The sequence below is a fragment of the Nerophis lumbriciformis genome, linkage group LG27, assembly GCF_033978685.3.
Source record: "Nerophis lumbriciformis linkage group LG27, RoL_Nlum_v2.1, whole genome shotgun sequence".
Lineage (NCBI taxonomy): Eukaryota > Metazoa > Chordata > Actinopteri > Syngnathiformes > Syngnathidae > Nerophis > Nerophis lumbriciformis.
Genome location: NC_084574.2, coordinates 30863518 through 30882254, shown reverse-complemented (window position 1 = coordinate 30882254; position 18737 = coordinate 30863518). Strand labels below are relative to the sequence as shown.

General features: G+C 41.2%; 1 protein-coding gene across 4 annotated transcripts in view; it reads left to right on the top strand.

The window, feature by feature from the left end:
* Positions 1-568: 568 nt before the first annotated feature.
* Positions 569-18737, top strand: part of dcaf15 (DDB1 and CUL4 associated factor 15) — a 33170-nt gene continuing 15001 nt past the window's right edge. For 2 of the 4 annotated variants that reach the window (XM_061988145.2, XM_061988144.2), the window contains exons 1-13: positions 569-749; positions 1540-1637; positions 1744-1882; positions 6662-6768; positions 6873-7000; positions 9242-9403; positions 11138-11239; positions 12114-12662; positions 12746-12837; positions 14262-14384; positions 16588-16664; positions 16736-16840; positions 16925-17040. In XM_061988145.2, coding sequence (XP_061844129.2) covers positions 654-749; positions 1540-1637; positions 1744-1882; positions 6662-6768; positions 6873-7000; positions 9242-9403; positions 11138-11239; positions 12114-12662; positions 12746-12837; positions 14262-14384; positions 16588-16664; positions 16736-16840; positions 16925-17040 — 1894 coding nt within the window. In that variant the 5' untranslated portion in view covers positions 569-653. The remainder of the gene's footprint in view (positions 750-1539; positions 1638-1743; positions 1883-6661; positions 6769-6872; positions 7001-9241; positions 9404-11137; positions 11240-12113; positions 12663-12745; positions 12838-14261; positions 14385-16587; positions 16665-16735; positions 16841-16924; positions 17041-18737) is intronic. The other 2 variants (XR_009818017.2, XM_061988146.2) reach the window with 2 other exon arrangements.

Sequence of the window (18737 nt, the reverse complement as noted above, 5' to 3'; positions counted from 1 at the left end):
TTCCTGGCGTGGGTTCATAGGTGAGGGTGAAATTGTATCCACTTTCATCAAGGGCTTTTTGGTACGGGGGGGTTGCTTGGTCAAATTCAGCTTTGCTAGATGACAGCATCGATAGCCTTTTATTGATTCCGGTAGGTATTCTTTTCGTGGTGGTGGGTGGGTGGTTGCTGTCATGGTGCACGTATTGGAGTGTTGTGTTGGGTTTCGTGAATACACATATATATATATATATATATATATATATATATATATATATATATATATATATATATATATATATATATAGGCCAAATTATTTTAACACAGCATGGCCCCTAAGTCAAAAAAACTGTGGACGTCGTGTCCTCCGGACCAAAGAGGAAAAGAACCATCCGGACTGTTATAAGCGCAAAGCGTGGCCCCTGAGTCAAAAACATTTGGGGACTCTTGTATATCAATAACAGGAATACAGTGTGAAGTAATCGTTGAGATCTTATCTAGAAGAAACGCAATTGGTGGGAACTACTTTTTCTTTTGTCTAAGTAAGTACGTAATGCGCAAGCGCGCGCATCACTCGGTCGAACTACCGCGTTTGCCCGGCCTTGACAGTCTCGTGCTGCAGTGGACCAATCAGGGGCGAGCTGAGCTTCACACGGACAACAGTTCAGTTCGAGATGGCGCCCAGCTCGAAATCAGAAAAGAAGGATGGCAAGCAGAAACCTCAGAGAAAACACAGGGACCATATTGTAAAGCTCCTAGTGCGAGGGAAGGTAAGCGGCTTACTTACTGCAATGGCGACAATACTGGCTTTGAAGTAATCCAGGCCTCCTTTGATGCAAGCGTCCTTGTTTTCACTAGCATCCGAGGCTAGCTCGTAGCTGCTACTTAGCTTGTAGGCTAGCTGCTAGAGAAGGCTAATTAAGGGAAGATATTCTCTGAAGTACGCTACAAAAGTGATATTCGAATGCGTGCTACATTTAGCTATATTGTGGCCATTTGTTGTGGTTTGCCCAAAGAAACGTGGTAGATGATAGCCAGGTAGCCATAGTAAAATAATGAACATTTGTATGTGACAATAAAGTGAAATTATGTGTTACCCTTATTTATATCACCGCCATTTAAACATTAGTCCTCAAGATGAAGGTTATTACATGTATTTATTTTTATGCACCTTTTGACTATTGGAGAAAACAAAGTTCAAGTACCAATGATTGTCACACACACACTAGGTGTGGTGAAATTACCCTCTTCATTTGACCCATGCCCTTGTTCCACCCCCTGGGGGGTGAGGGGAGCAGTGAGCAGCAGCGGTGGCCGCGCTCGGGAATCATTTTGGTGATTTAACCCCCAATTCCAACCCTTGATGCTGAGTGCCAAGCAGGGAGGTAATGGTAATGGGTCCCTTTATTTATAGTATTTGGTATGGCTTGGCCGGGGTTTGAACTCACAACCTACCGATCGCAGGCCGGACACGCTAACCACAAGGACACTGAGCAGGTAGCAGTGTCAAGCTAACAGCCTTTTTTTTTAATTCAATACTGTAATTTTGCCATTCTGCAGATTACTGGGCAGTTATCTCAGCCTCTGTTTAGGCAGCTCCCACCTCGAGTGTGTGTCCCATTAAAGAACATTGTCAGCGAGGAGTTCCTCAGGGCAGGGTAAGTGTATGACCTCTTACTAGTTTGCTTGCTGCTCTTACTAAATTGAACAAACTAATCCATCCAAGAAGTGTGTTACAGTGGTGTTTTACTTGTTTGATTCCAGGCACATTTTTCTCGGTTTCACCAAGTGCGGACGTTATGTTCTGTCCTACACCAGGGACTGTGGAGAGGACGATGATTTCTCTTTCTACAACTACCATCTCTATTGGTGGGAGTTCAATCTGCACAGCAGACTCAAACAGGTAAACAGTGGATGAAAGTTTGCTTTGTTCTTTTAAATGTACAGTGGAACCTCAATTCACAAACTCATTAATGGAAAAGTTAGTATAGTGAAGCGGAGTTCCCCATAAGAAACAATGTAAACATGAATAATGGGTTCGAGCCTCGATAAAAGACCGTATTTTGGTTAGGGTTTATACACTTCAAACTAGGCGATATATCGAATATACTCGATATATCGTGGGTTTGTCTCTGTGCGATGTAGAAAATGACTATTTCGTGAGTATTCAAGTATACGTTCTCACGCAGTTGCTTTTAGCTGCGAGCATTACACTACAGGCTTTTCTCACTCTTTCTTGTCTCTCCTTCTCACAGAGAGATAAAACAAGCGCACCTTCTTACATACGTCACATACTGTCGCGCGTGCAACGACATGTAGGAGCAGAGAGGTAGCGACATGGGTAACGTTAGCTGTGGCAGGTGGTGCAAGCGGAGCGGTGCAAATCTGGTAACAAATCATTAAAGGATTTAAAGGACTCCAAGGACATCACAGGACTCCAAGAACATCATAGGACTTTAAAAGCCCTCTCCATCGGAGAAGAGGATGTACGCCGGCAGTTCTTGAAGCTGAATACGCGGAAGGCCCCCGGGCCGGATGGTGTCTCCCCCTCCACTCTCAGACACTGCGCGGATCAGCTGGCTCCTGTCTTCACTGACATTTTTAACACCTCTCTGGAGCTATGCCGCGTGCCGTCCTGCTTTAAGACCTCCACCATTGTCCCTGTCCCCAAGAAAGCACGGATCACAGGACTTAATGACGACAGGCGGGTTGCGCTGACGTCTGTGGTCATGAAATCCTTTGAGCGCTTGGTCCTGCCCCACCTCAAGGACATCACCGCCCCCCTCCTGGACCCACTCCACTGCAGTTCGCCAACAGAGCCAACAGGTTTGTGGATGATGCAGTGAACCTGGCCCTCCACTTCATCCTGGAGCATCTGGACTCGCTCGGATCCTGTTTGTGGACTTCAGCTCTGCCTTCAACGCCATCCTCCCTGGCCTGCTACGAGACAAGCTCTACCAGCTCAGCGTGCCCGACTCCCTCTGCAGTTGGATCATTGACTTCCTGACAGACCGAAGACAGCACGTGCGGCTGGGGAAGATTGTCTCGGACAGTCGAACCACGAACACTGGTACTCCTCAGGGCTGTGTACTCTCCCCCTGGCTCTTCTCCTTGTATACAAACTGCTGCACCTCCAGTCACCAGTCCGTAAAACTGCTCAAGTTTGCGGATAACGCTACTCTCATCGGGCTCATCTCGGATGGCGATGAGACCGCCTACAGAAGAGAGGTGGACCGGCTGGCGTCCTGGTGCAGCCTCAACAACCTGGAGCTGAACGCCCAGAAAACAGTGGAGATGATCATGGACTTCAGGAAAATCACAGCCCCACCATCATCCCTGACTGACTATCCCACCCCCGTCTCCATTGTGGATTACCCAAGACCTCAAGTGGGAGCCGACAATCAGCTCCCTCATCAAGAAGGCCCAGCAAAGGATGTACTTCCTGCGGCAGCTGAGGAAATTTAAGGTGCCGACCGAGATGCTGGTGCAGTTTTACTCAGCCATCATCGAGTCCATCCTCACCTCCTCCATCACCGTGTGGTTCCCCGGCGCCACAGTCCAGGATAAGCATCGACTGCAGCGCATCGTACGTGCTGCTGAGAAGGTTATTGGCTGCAAGCTCCCATCCCTCCAGGACCTGTTTTCCTCCAGGACCAGGAGGCGTGTGGATCCGATCACAGCTGACTCTTCTCACCCTGGACACAAACTATTCTCCCCTCCCCCCTCAGGCAGGAGACTACGGTCCATCCAGACCCACACCTCCCGCCACCTGAACAGTTTTTTCCCCTCGGCCATCAGGCACATGAACAATAACTCCTAACAGTAGCTCCTTTTGAATTCCTTCTAAGTCTATAACAAGATCTGATAGCTCAGTTACAGCTCTTGTTATTACCAAATCTGTGTTATATGTGTTTTATGTTGCACGATTGCACCCAGAAAAATTCCTAGTTTGTGAACCCGTTCTCAAACAATGGCAATAAAACTATTCTGATTCTGAATAGTGGAGGAAGATTTAATTCCCCAGAAAAACAGCACGGGGTCCATCGTCTTGCGGTGGTTTGGCTTCAGGCGGAAAGATGTTGAACAGACAACCATAATATGTCAAGTATGCGGCAAAAGCGTTGCTACAAAAAGTAGCAGCACTACTAATTTGTAGCATCATTTGAAAAGTCACCTGCTAGAGAATGAAGAGTGCTTGAAGAGTGCTTGAAACTCCGCATGTCAACATCTCCGGCCGGTGCCACACCCAACAAAATGCCAAAGCAACCAGCACTGACCCAATTGAGCTTGGCGTCTTCCATTTCTACATCAACATCGTATGAAAATAATTGTCAACCATAAAAGGAGATAACGTCCGCAGGAACCTACCACATAGCGAAGGACATACACAATTTGATTTCCTATTATGCAGCTCATTTTTATTTGACAGTTATTGATATATCTTGTGTGACATCATGCACAAATGTGCACTTTATTTGTTTTAGAATATTGTAGTGGCGTTCCGTACAAAAAAATGCACTTTAGTGTTGTTTTGATATGTCATCTTAGTGACATCATGCACAAAAGTGCACTCATACCTTGTTTTAAAATGTCTCTGACAATCTTGCACTTTCTGTTTTGAAATGACATGAATGTTTGTGCCACTGCTTAATAACTGTTTAATAAATGCAGTTTTGGTAAATTGACTTAGTTGTGATTTCCCTCTCTGCATGAAAGTTTAAAATTAGCATATATTAATGCAGTATGAACAAGAATGTTTTAATGTAGACACATAGAATCATCATACTGCTGTGATTATATGCATCAAGTGTTAATTCAAAATGCGTATTCGCGTGCACATACGCACATTATGGAGCCAGAATACTGCCAGTAAGATTTGGTATCGGGGGGAATTGACAATGTAGAAAAAGTTATATTGGCACCGAAACAAGTTTTGGCAACAAATGAATACATACATTGAAAAAATACAATATAATAATATATATAAATATTTTTACGGTTTAGTTTCTTTTTTTTTTACCCTTTCAAACTAAAGGCAGTGTTTTAGCATGAGGAGCGGGTGCCTGTGGGCGGAACTTACAACAAGTTTTCCCGGAAGCAGTTTTCCTGGACTTGGGCATGCAAGTGAAACACCGTAGAAGAAGAAAGGAGGACCGAGGGAGTCTAAATTGAGTTTAAAAAAATGCTTCAAAACATGAAATTATGAAGCAAAAGTGTGTTGCTGTTGGCAGATTCTCCTGCTCAAAAGAAATCTTGTATTTGTAAACAAAATACAGTAACCTACTTTTTATTACTCTTTGACTACTTCATAAAGCACTCTGTCAACTTTGTTACTTTCACCATTGGCTTTTATGTATGCAGTATATACCAGCACTAATGTCTTTAATGTCCTTTGTGTGATATTTCCCTCTTACACACATGTAAGAGGGATGTGTGCTATGGCTATGAGTTGTTTTTTCCCTTGGCCTCAGTCTGTACCCCTCTCCAGGGGCCCAGGCTTAGACAGATTTTTAATTTTTTTCTCATTGTTTACCTGTATCTCACCTTTTTTGTAAGGGGCGCCGGAAGTTGGCAGACTCGTCAGCGATCCTGTGTTGTCTGCCTGTAATATTTGTCTGATCTTGAATGGGATTGTGCTGAACATTTTAATTTCCCCTCAGGGATTAATGAAGTATTTCTGGATCTAATTCTAAGATGTTATTTGGATATATTTCTGCTATTTATTAAATATTACATTTATTAGTATGCATACGTTCTTTATACAAAGCAAATTAAAATAACTTTAAAGCAATTACTCATATTTATTCGTTATGATACAGTTTATGGAGGATTTATTATATGATTGTTTATTTTTTTTAATTAAATGTAACAAGGGATTCAACCATCAGCTTCGCTCACTTGATTATGCACTGTAGTTGGATGTCCTCCCAGAAACACGCAGGTGAAGAAAGTTCAGATGTCGCCCAAATCTTCTTTGTCTTTCTTGTTGAATTAATTACAGTAACATCACAAAGTACTACTCTGATATCATTCTTAAAGATGTTTTAATGTAAATGTCAATAGAAATGTCTCCTCTTAAAGTCCAGACTATTTTTTAAAAATTATTTTAAATAGTCTCTCAGCTCTACATCATAGCAGTTGATGTTTTCAAATATGTTGTAGGTTGTACTTTCAAATGTACATGTAAATCCATTCATTTTCTACCGCTTGTCCCTCTCAGGGTCGCGTGGGTGGTTGGAGCCTATCCCAGCAGCAAAATACTTCCCTCTTATCAAAATGTGAAAATAGAGATAAAATCATCATGAAATGCGCATGCATACTTTGGAGCCCCTGCCTCGAAAGAAAATAATGTTTGCCTTGGTGCCCTTCTAACTTGCCTTGGTGCCCTAAAATATAAGCCCTCCTTGAAGGCAACACTTGCCATGACCTTAAAAAGTTTAAATTCGAGGCCTGTCACGCTGACAAGATACTTGAGTCTTGAATCGACATGTATAGACTTGAATTTAACTGTCCTTAGTTGAGACTTGACTTGAGACTTGGGATTAAAGATTTATGACTTACCAGTTAGTGACCCCTGCAATACAGACTCCTTGATTTTGGTTTAGAATTGTGAAATAAAGTCGAAACGCTGCCTTCTTAAATTTCTCGCTAATCCTCTTTTTTTTTCTTCTTTTTACTCTAGGTCCAATATGTGCGACTGTTTGCAGGCGAGGAAATCTACAATGACCTCTACCTCATGGTGTGTGGGTGGCCAAATGACCAATCTAAAATTGTCATCTTCGGCTTTAAGTAAGACATTATATTCATCAAGCTTAGGCACTTTGATCTAGCATTATTTCAATGCAGATTACCTGAAGATTAACTGTGTTTGCCTATGTCTTATTACCTGTCAGCTCTCTCCTTATGAACTTGATGAGTGCTGAGAACTACAGAGATATCTACTTAACCATCGTCTCCATGCCTTCTCCTAAGCCTTGCCCTGACTGCTGCAGACTACCCTCAACCATGTCCATACGCAATGGTAAACACAAATACAGTGAGGTCCACACATCGTCTTTTTGGCTCTTTACACCACAGGGCGCACTGGATTATAAGGCACAATGTCGATGAACTAGTCTATTCAGGTCTATTTTTCATACAAAAGGCACATTAAATGTATCAAATTATGATTTTTTTCAGGGAAAAACAGTACCGGTACTCCTTTGAGAACAAAAATGTAGAGATTCTGGACAGGGATGACGGATGGTATGAAAGAGGAGTGAGGGAAGCTATCTATGTCAAGGTCGAAAAACCATCCCTGAAAAGAGGAAGTGGTCTGCGACACCATCTATCTCCTACATACAACACTGTCCTTTCAACCATTCCTAAAATACTCTGCAATTTATCCTCCGACAAATAACAGGAGTTAAAAACATTCTGGTCACGGAAAGTGACCAGAATGCCATTTGTTTACAACTGAATGGAATGCTTATGTGGGGGATTCGACTATTTTGGACTGGTAGTAGTCGATCCACAGCAATCGTTCTGCCACACATCACCACAATGCTAACGAGGGGAATTTACACTTCAACGACTGTTGTTGGCTTTGACTGTAGGATTGCTCGTTTTCATCCAAACCGTTGTTTTTCTCACTACCGTAGGGCGAACCCATCCTTGCCCAGGCACAACTTCATGGTTTTTGGAGTATTAATATGGGTTTAGGCACCAGTCGGTAGTATAGATCTGACCAATCTACTGTAAGTCTAAGACTAGATCTGACCAATCTTAATCTATGAGCATGAATTGATGAAGCCTACTCGAATGAGAGGCAAAACGTCTTCTAAGACAAACCAAACAGTCCAGTTGCGATCAATTTCTGTCCATGCTTCTTGTGTGCAAGCTGGTGCCCTGTTCTTGCTCACCGAGACAAAGATTGTGAATAACTGTAGAGGGATAGGATAGGATAGGTCTTTATTGTAATTGCACAAGTACAACAAAACTTTGTTTTCAGCACAAACCCGTTCAAGATTGGACAAAACAAACAGTATACAGGGTTACAGAACAGGAACGCTGATGGGTCGCCACAAGGCGCCCCGTAAAAGATGGGAAAAAGGTAAAACGCTGGGGAAGGATGAGTAAAAAAATACAATCTAGACTGGGCTCCTAAGGGGGCCCAGTCTGGAGTGGGGAAAAAACCTCCACAGCGAAGCAAGCAGGAGAGATAAGGGAGAGGGGAGAGGGTTCAATGCGTTCAGTTAATTCTGCTTGTAAGTAAATGCGCTCAGGTGCTAAGGCCGATGCAGTGAGACCTCTTTCTCCCTGTTTGGAGAGAGAGACACTGTTGATTGGCCAGAAGGCAAAGGTCTGATTGGCAAACATGTCTGTCACTCAAATGTCGTGACGGCGAAGAAAAATAAACTTCTCTCTCATGCGGTTTGGTTATTTAAAACCGCGATGTTGGTTTGATGTTGATTATTCGTACCCTATAGCAGTGGTTCTTAACCTGGGTTCGATCGAACCCTAGGGGTTCGGTGAGTCGGCCTCAGGGGTTCGGTGGAGCCTCCGCCGCTGAAGTCAAGACACACCCAACTCATCGTGTAAATAAAAACTTCTCCCTATCGGCGTATTATGGATACCCCCAAACAATTTTCCCTCTGATTTGCAGGTGTGTAATTTGTTGTGAGTTCATGCACTGTTTGTGTTGTTCTTTGAACAAGGTAATGTTCATGCACGGTTCATTTTGTGCACCTGTAAAAAAACATAACTTTGTCCTTACCGTAATTGGAAAAAAAAAACATTTTGTTTTTCACTAAAGAAGGGTTCGGTGAAGGCGCATATGAAACTGGTGGGGTTCGGTACCTCCAACAAGGTTAAGAACCACTGCCCTATAGCGTATCGTTACAAATTGTCACACTACTGTTATTTGACATACTATTGCTATAAAGGGTAGTGCCATAAATAGTAGACACTAACACCACAATTATGTCATTTTTGGGAAACTGCATTAAAAATCGACTTCCTCACAGTTGACACATTGCCACAAAACACCAAAGTAGCAGGCACATATACAAACTGTTGTAATTCCTACACCGTTCATTTCATTGACATAAAAATACCCTCAAATTAAGGCCGACAGTCTGCACATCTTGTTTTATTTCAAATTCATTGTTGTGGTGGGTAGAGTGGGAAGAAAAAACGTGTTGATGTCCCGATATTAATTGACCTGACTGTAAATGCATTTTCTATTAGCACATCTCCTCTTACTGGTCTCGTGTCTCTGCAGGGAGTGGCGAGTGCTTGGAGCACGGCTACGTCCTCAACAGCAGGTGCCAGGTGGTGTACCCGTTTCCCACTTTCCAACCTGCTTTCCAGCTGAAAAAGGACCAGGTCATCCTGTTGAATACTAGCTACTCTCTGGTGGCTTGCAGCATCTCAGTCTGCCCAGGTAGGGTTTTTGCACCAATTATACCCTTTACTGTACAATGTAATGTTGTCAAATATGATTGCAATTAGGAGTTGGCATTTGATTTATTTTCTTGATCAGTCATGAAGACTTTTTTTGAAATGACATAACATAGGAAAACTAAGAAAACATGGTGTTATCGTCATTTTACCGCTATCAAATATGTCTTTAATGTAGGTTTCGGTGGTTTGTCTCTGAATTGTCATCCAAGTTTTTTGTTTAGATATTTTCTGTAGGGATATTTCGATCAGGAATTTAGGCTGCTGATTCCGATACTGATCATGAAAGGAGTGAGAGCGGCCGATACCAATACCAATCACATGTTTTAGGAGTACATTTTTCTTTTTTTTATTCTTTTTTTTTGTTGTTGTTTTTTTTAAATATATATATTTTTTTTGTCCTGTCTAGCTATCTAGGCAAATCATATTGTTGATGTAGATGCCCATATTTGCTGTACAGATTTACTTTACAAAGGAGAAGTGTGAGATACGTCTCTTGTTGCCCTATTTGTATCTGACTTTATTAAATCGATTTATATTGTTTGGCGCATTGTTATCCACAATATTCACATCCAAATTTTGTTTGAGACTTGCAAGCCATAATCTCCTTCTTTTTTTAGACATTCGCTCTGTCTGCACTCTGTTTTTCACAGCTTTGTGCAGCTACAGTAGGAGTACTTTAGATGTTTTTGTTCGCTCAATTATGACAGCCGCAAAAACCCTGCAAAAGTTACCCATATAGCTTTAGCAGAGTTTCAAACGGTTTGCGGGTTTGTCTCTGTGCGATATAGAAAATTACTATATCGTGATATTCAAGTATACGTTCTCACGCAGTTGCTTTTAGCTGCTGGCATTACACTACAGGCTCTCCTCGCTCTTTCCTGTGTCTCCTTCTCACAGACAGACAAGCGCACTTTCTACACAGGCCCACACCATCAAAATGCCGAGGCAAACATTTCCAGATCAACACCGTATGAAAAAAATAGTGATTTTTTTTGTTGTGATTTCCTTCTCTGCATGAAAGTTTAAAAGTAGCATATTATTAATGCAGTATGAAGAATAATGTTTTTATGTAGACACATAGAATCATCATACTGCTGTGATTATATGCATCAAGTGTTCATTCAAGGCTAAGGCAAAATATTGAGATGTATATCGTGTATCGCAATATGGCCTTAAAATATTGCGATATTAAAAAAAGGCCATATCGCCCAGCCCTACGATCACATACTTTTTGAGAAAAATCTGCTGATACTGATCAGTGGCCGATTGATCAGCACATACAATTTTTTCCAAGACCCCCAATTTGAAATACTATTGAGCACTTGATCATATTTCTTTATTTATTGGTACAAAACACTCTGTTTTGATGACAGCGGCATTCTGCATCCTGATTATCAAAATATTGAGCCAAAATGTAATTTGCAACAACCTAAAGTCTTTTTAGTTAAGTTTATTACCAAAATTGCACATTGAGAAGGAGTTTAAATTGATCACAGAACATCTAATTAGATTGAGTTAACATGTTTTATAACTTTTGCCAGATCTTATTTTTATTTATTTTTATTTTTTTTGCATCCAAAGTATATGTACAGTGGTACCTCGACTTACGTGTATTTTAATTTTAATTTGCCAGCTTTTTGTTCATCTTTAAATTGCGAGCATAATTTGAGTTACGAGCCTCCCTGCCGCCGGTTGAAGATGCAGTTGTCCACAGCCAACAGTCAGAGATCGACACAATCTTGTCCTGCAGCCACCAGAACTGAGAAAGTTAGTGCGAAGGAGAAGAAGCGGACAACCAAACCAGAGAGCCAAACAGGTAAAAACATGTCCTACCTGTTAGCCGTCCAGATGAGTCAGCCCGACCGCATCCCGCAAACCACAGCCAGCCTCCGCGGCATGAAGCCGCAAACATCCAAACAAATGACTTTATCCATTAAAAATATGGAGAGGCTGCAGATGCTGTGTTTGACATGTTTCAGTTCTTTCTGTCTAGTCCTGACTCAACAAACTGGACAGTCAAACATTACCATTGGTACAAAAACACAGCTCACAGTTCATTTTTATCTCTGACCTTAGGTCTGTAACTCAAAGACGTCTGTGGACAACATAACCAACAATAACAGTTCCTATTGTTACAAGACGGGCAATCAGCAAAAGTCTATATTATTACGTCATTTCATAAAACTTCTGTAATTGTTTTTAGTACATGCTATTGTAATGTTTTTCAAGCAATATTTCATGTCTAAAAGCTTGTCTTTTTGAAATACATGTGACATGTTATAATTGTGCTGTTTTGGAGGGCTAAGCTCAAATTCAATTGATTCCCATTCATCTCAATGGGCGTGTCCGATTTCAGATACAAGTGTTTTGAGTTACGAGCCCCGTTGTGGAACAAACTGAGCTTTTAGGTTGAGTTACTCTTGTACTTTTCTTCGGTTACTATTTTTGCAAGCAAATAATTGTTCAAGCTTTGATTGTGGAATTCCTGGTTTGACCACAAACACACAGGAAAAAGATAACATTTTTAAAAGCAAAATTATATAATTTCACTCACCAGTTCATCATAATATTAAAATATTGTAATCATACCACCCTGAAAAACAATCATTGGGGGCCCAAAATCATGAGTGTGTCAGACTGAGTTTTATCATTCATTGCATTGTTTTATGTTATGGCTTTGTTTGTTTCAGGGAAGCAAGGTGAATTGTCCCAGATTCTCTACACCAAGAGAGCACCTTTGTCCCATCAGCCGTCCTCGTCTTCCTCCTCCACTATCTCAGCCTCCTTACTGCCTCAGGGCTCTCCTGACAGCCGATCACAACCGAGCAGGGTGGCTCCGCTTACCTCATCTCCCAGCCAATCGCAAGCGGTGCTGCGAGCCAGAGAGTTTGCAGCCGACCTATTTCGACGGGCTCATGGAGGATTTTGTGTGGGTGACAAAGAAGCAGCGCGGAAACCAGGAGAGCCGCAAATAAGCATCCAGCACGAGGAACAGGATTGTCAAAAGAGGACGCAGGAAGAAACACGAACTACTTTGCCACAAACATCTGGACATAGTTTGGTTCACTTATCTGAACATGTGACGTCTCCTGCTGCGTCCTCATCACCGTCATCCCCTATAGCGCCATCCACATCCCAGGAGGCAGAGCCTAGTGAGCCTGGTTATGTCAACTATTCCCGTCTGCATTATTGCCACCAACAGCCCGGCTCCTTAGAGCAAAATACAGGAGCTGCAGCAGGTGACTTAGCTTTAACACATCCCAACTTTTGTCAGGTTCTCCTATTTAAAACCTCCCATTGATCCTTGGATTTATTAATCTAGGCTATGAGGACGATAAAGTACAACTGCCTTTCACGGTGACAGATCTTAAAGGACGCAGCCTGCAGCTGGTCAGCGAGCCACACAATGGACAGGTAAGTGTTTCTTTTAATGAGCTGCATTTCTAACTAAACACACCAGTACAGCATTTTATGCAGCAAAATGTGCAATTCTGAACAATATGTAGATATAGGCTGGACACACCTTCTCAACCAATAACACGAGTCATTGGCCCCCTTTACACTGCACTAAATCAGATTTTTTTTGCCCTCAAGTGACACAGATGGAATTTGTTTTGCCCATCTAAAGGCTCCAAAGTGCTTAAAATCTGATCTTTTTGCATGAGATTCAGGCCACATCAGGAGGTAGTAAAAATCCAAATCACTCAATCAATCAATGAAAGTTTACTTGTATAGCCCTTAATCACAAATATCTCAAAGGGCTGTATAAGCCACAATGATATCCTTGGCTCAGATTCCACATCAGGGCAAGAAAAAAACTCAACCCTATGGGAACTACCGGTACGTGAAACCTGGAAGGGACCCCAGATGACCGGTGCAATGGATGCCAAGTGGTTACGGTTGATAATGTGAGAGTCCAGTCCATAGTGGGGCCAGCAGGGGATCCTCTTGCGTGTAGAAAATTCACTGATGAAGTCCGAATAGGGCCTAGGGCAGGGGTCGGCAACCCAAAATGTTGAAAGAGCCATATTGGACCAAAAATACAAAAACAAATCTGTCTGGAGCCGCAACAAATTAAAAGCCATATTACATATAGATAGTGTGTCATGAGATATACATTGAATTGAGATGACTTAAAGGAAACTAAGTTATACATGTAAACAAACTATGGTGAGTTCAAGGACCGCCAAAATTAGTAGGACAAAACGGCGCTCGCCAAATACTTGAGTCAGTGAAGCATGTTTAATATAAACAGTGTGCTTTATAACAATTAGGGAGGTTTGTGTCATGTTTGTCCTACAGAAACCATATTAAAACAAAAAAAAAAATTTTTTTCCCCTCATCTTTTTCCATTTTTCATACATTTTTGAAAAAGCTCCAGAGAGCCACTAGGGCGGCGCTAAAGTTCCGCATGCGGCTCTAGAGCCGCGGGTTGCCGACCCCTGGCCTAGGGGATGATAGATGGAGAGGTAGCGGTGTGACAGATCTCATAGTAAACACCTCAAATGATTTATATTTATTATTTAGGTTAGGGCTAAAGTTAAGGTTTTCATTGACTATTAGTGCGACTCCTCCATCCCTTTTAGAGGCACGTGCACTCATAGTTAGGAGGAAATGCCTTGTTAAGCGGAAAAAGTTCATCTGATTTCTATGCAACATACCATTTTCTGATGACAAAATTATTGCTTATTAGATGTTTTTAAGTGAACTCATTTGTTCTCATCAATTTCGAAGTCTAATAAAGCATACATCGGATGAGTGGATTATGAAGTTCCATGTTTGATCCTTCTATTATTGAAGAGAGTGAATAAAAGTATGTTTTTCCTCTTCTTATCCAGAGTGTGTGTGTGGAGCAGTTGACGCTGGACTTTGAGTATCTTATTAACGAGGTAATCAGGAGAGATGCTGCCTGGGCTCCTCGGTTCTGCTCGTTCAGCGACTACGATGTGGTCATCTTAGAGGTGAGTGCACATACATGCAATAGTTGGTGTGTAACGCCACATGTATTCCTATCGCACGTTTTTGGAACGAGACATTCAGTTCAGTACAGAAAGTCTGCCTCAGTAGTTTGTTTTGTTTTTAAAAAATGTTTGGAATTTTGTTCTCTGACTTTACTGAAATTTAACTGAACCGTGACCTTTTATACCAACATACGTACCGAACTGTAACGATGCCAAACCATTACAGCCCTACAACCCAAGGCAGAAATTATGAAATCACTATTCTTGGGGGATGTTCATTCAGTTGTTTAATTTTATGGTAATAAGTAGATAACATTGGAAATGAGTATAGTTGTGTTATGTTGTTAACTTTCTGGTTTTAAAAAACAGTAAAATAAATTAAGAAAATAAATTATGGTAGTCAGTAACAGTTTCATTTTTAGATGAAACAGAGTGAAAATATGTCATTCAATTCTGAGGAAAAAAACAAAAACTATGGAATTATGAAACACAAAAAAACACTACAACACACCACTAGTACTTTGTTGCACCACCTCTGGCTTTTGTAACAGCTGGCAGACTCTGAGGCATGGACTTAACAAGTATTAAACGGTACTGTTCATCAATCTTGAGCCAACTTTCTCTGATTGCTCTTGTCAGATCAGCTTTGCAGGTTGGACTCTGGTCATGAACCATTTTCTTTCATTTTCACCACAGATTTTCATTTCATTTGGATTTAGATCCGGACATTGACCTAATGTATCTTTAATCAAGTAAAGTTTTTTTTTTTTTTACAGTTTTTGCTCTACGGCAAGATACATTATCATCTTGAAAAATTATATCCTCACAAAACATCCTTTCGATTGATGGAATAATGTCCAAAATGTAAATGTAAACGTCCCAGGGCCATTACTGACATGCAGCCCCATATCATCAATGACTGTGGACATTTGCATGTTTTCTTCAGGCAGTCGTTTTCATTAATCTAATTGGAATGGCACCAACAAAAGTTCCAGCATCTTCACCTTTCGTCCAGTTGTAGCGGGCACAAAGTGTTCTCAACACCAGATTGGGGACTGGTGGATAGGCTGCATGTGACCACATCCATCCATCCATCCATTAGGCCAAAAGTTTGGACACACTTTCTCATTTCAATGCGTTTTCTTTATTTTCATGACTATTTACATTGTAGATTGTCACTGAAAGCATCAAAACTATGACACCTGTGAAGTGAAAACCCTTTCAGGTGACTACCTCTTGAATCTCATTGAGAGAATGCAAAGAGTGTGCGAAGCAGTAATCCGAGCAAAGGGTGGCTATTTTGACGAAACCAGAATATAAAACATGTTTTCAGTTATTTCACCTTTTTTTGTTAAGTACATAACTCCACATGTGTTCATTCATAGTTTTGATGCATTCAGTGACAATCTACAATGTAAATAGTCATGAAAATAATAAAGAAAAGGCATTGAATGAGAAGGTGTGTCCAAACTTTTGGCCTGTACTATATATGAAGAGACACCTCTGGGTGAAAGTTGTTGTTGAAGGAACTCACCGGCTCAGAACTACTGCTCTCTTGCCTTATTATCTTGACTCCCATAAAGTCATCTATAGCCCACGATTTATTTTCCTCAGCCCAGTGGAACTGTGTTTTTTTCTGTTTAGGTGTTACTGACCGCTTTTCTGTATTTAAATCCCATTTCCTTCAGGCGGTTGCTTACATTTCGGTCACAAACGGTGACTTGTTTCTGACCATTTCTTCTTCATTGGATTTGCTGTGCATTTTGAAGTTTGATAAAACAAAGTTGAAGAGCATGATTTATGTCAGGTTTCCTGGTGCAACAGCTCTCCAAGGTGTAAACACTCCTTTTTAACTGCAGACTAATGAACACATTTAATCTGATGCAGGTGTTTGCTCTGGGAATGAGAATATACAGGGTTATTTCATATTTCTTACCTCAGAATTGAGTGATTATTTAATGGTTTCACTCCGCTTGATATTCAAATGAAACTGTTGCTTACCACCACAATTTTTATACTCGATTTCTTTTAGTGTTTTAAAGCCAGAAAGTTAATCTGTTAGTCTGTTATCTGCTTTTTGTTCTACAAAATGAACCAACTGAATGAACATCCTCCAAGTCTGGTGATTCCATTATTTTCCAGGGGTTCTATTAATAAACATTTACACTGGCAGCTGAATAATTGTTTATGTTGTTTATATAAGGTATGTCCAGAGACCAACTTGGTCATGATTAGCATCGGCCTGCTGCTACTTGCCTTCCCTCCGTCAGAACAGTGCAGGTAACAACTAACAACTCTCTTCTCTCCAATGACATTTGACTTCCTTTTTAACCATAGTCGTCTTTCTTCAGGCCCAACACCTACCACTCCAACCTGCATGTCAGTTGGGACCTTAACACGGGTGTGTGTTGCACTGTGGGAGTTGGTGACCTCGCAGAGATCAAGGGTCAGACCACGTACGATGACACACACACACATTTTCTGATGTCCGCTCTTGCCTTCACCTTGTTTTAAGTCCAGTGGTTGTCTTGTGTTGTCAGCGGGGGGGTGTGGAGCTCTTACAGGAAGTCCTGTGTGAACACGCTCATGAAGTGGATGGTGCCTGAGAACGGCTCGCGCAGCATCAACAGAATGACCAACGAAGGAGTACACAGTGGTCAGACCATTATTTCTCTTTGTTGTTTTCTTTGTCTTTATGTGAGGGCATTTTGGACAACACACTTGTTTGCATTTATTTTTCATCAAAAATAAATTTTGAAGTGTTTTTTTTAGTAAAGGCATTCTGACTGCATTGCGGTCAGAATGACACAAATATTTAATTATTTGCGCACCCTATTTTTTTTTGTGACATGTTTATAATTTGACACTTTTAGTTTACTTTAGTCTTTATTTGAATGGACAATGCACAGAAACATTAAGCTCAAAGACATATGTTCTGTACCAGATTAGAGCTAAATAGCTCATTTCCATCTGCAGTTCCCTATGTGTGCTCCCTATGACCACTTTAGTGACAAGTTTATTATTTGGCACTTGTCTATATTTTTGCACCCCTTGACTCTTTTTGTGACACTTTTCCATATGTGTGCTTCCTATGACCACTTCAGTAACAAGTATATTATTTGGCACTTGTCCATATTTTTGCACCCCTTGACCCTTTTTGTGACACTTTCTATTTGACACAATTCCATATGTGTGCTCACCTATGACCACTTTAGTGACAAGTTTATTATTTGGCACTTGTCCATATTTTTGCACCCCTTGACCCTTTTTGTGACACTTTTATTATTTGACACTTTTCCATATTTGTGTTTCCTAGGACCACTTTAGTGACAAGCTTATTATTTGGCACTTGTCCATATTTTTGCACTCCTTGACCCTTTTATTATTTGATACTTTTCCATATTTGTGTTTCCTAGGACCACTTTAGTGACAAGCTTATTATTTGGCACTTGTCCATATTTTTGCACTCCTTGACCCTTTTATTATTTGATACTTTTCCATATTTGTGTTTCCTAGGACCACTTTAGTGACAAGCTTATTATTTGGCACTTGTCCATATTTTTGCACTCCTTGACCCTTTTATTATTTGACACTTTTCCATATTTGTGTTTCCTATGACCACTTTAGTGACAAGTTTATTATTTGGCACTTGTCCATATTTTTGCACCCCATGACCACTTTAGTGACACGTTTATGATTTTGACACTTTTCCATGTTTGTGCACTCTGTGTCTATGAGTATTGTCAATCATCCAGGTCCATGTCATCTCATGGCATTCAATCGATCGCAACTGGACTGTTTGGTTTGTCTAAGAAGACGTTTCGCCTCTCGTCCGAGTAGGCTTCATCAGTTCATATACTCTTTCAAATTTTCTTGTAATCAAACCATATTTTCGGTATATTAGATGGAATCTTTGACCTGACATGTTTCGACTGTCATCTGCAGTCTTCTTCAGAAGGGTCACCTGACCACCTGGTGAAGAAGACTGCAGATGACAGTCGAAACATGGCAGGTAAAGATTCCATCTAACATACCGAATGTCAGGTTCAAACACTGATGACATCTATTAAACAAGACAAGAAGCAAGGAATTAAACAGACATAATTAAATTTGGCTCGATTGAGGAGAGACGCGTAGACACTGTACCCTTGGACAGTGTCGTCCCACGCCCCTGACGAAAGGTTGTACGCCTCCTCTTTTATTTGGAATTTCCCTGATTACATGGCAACAGCTGTTTCTAAGGGAGGGGGTCGTAAACAGCCATCGCCTTTGGTTACAGCAGTTCAAAGAAAAGGTCGTAAAACAGTTCAAAGAAGAGGTCCCTGTATGGGAGTCAGGTCCTGCTTCCTCTTC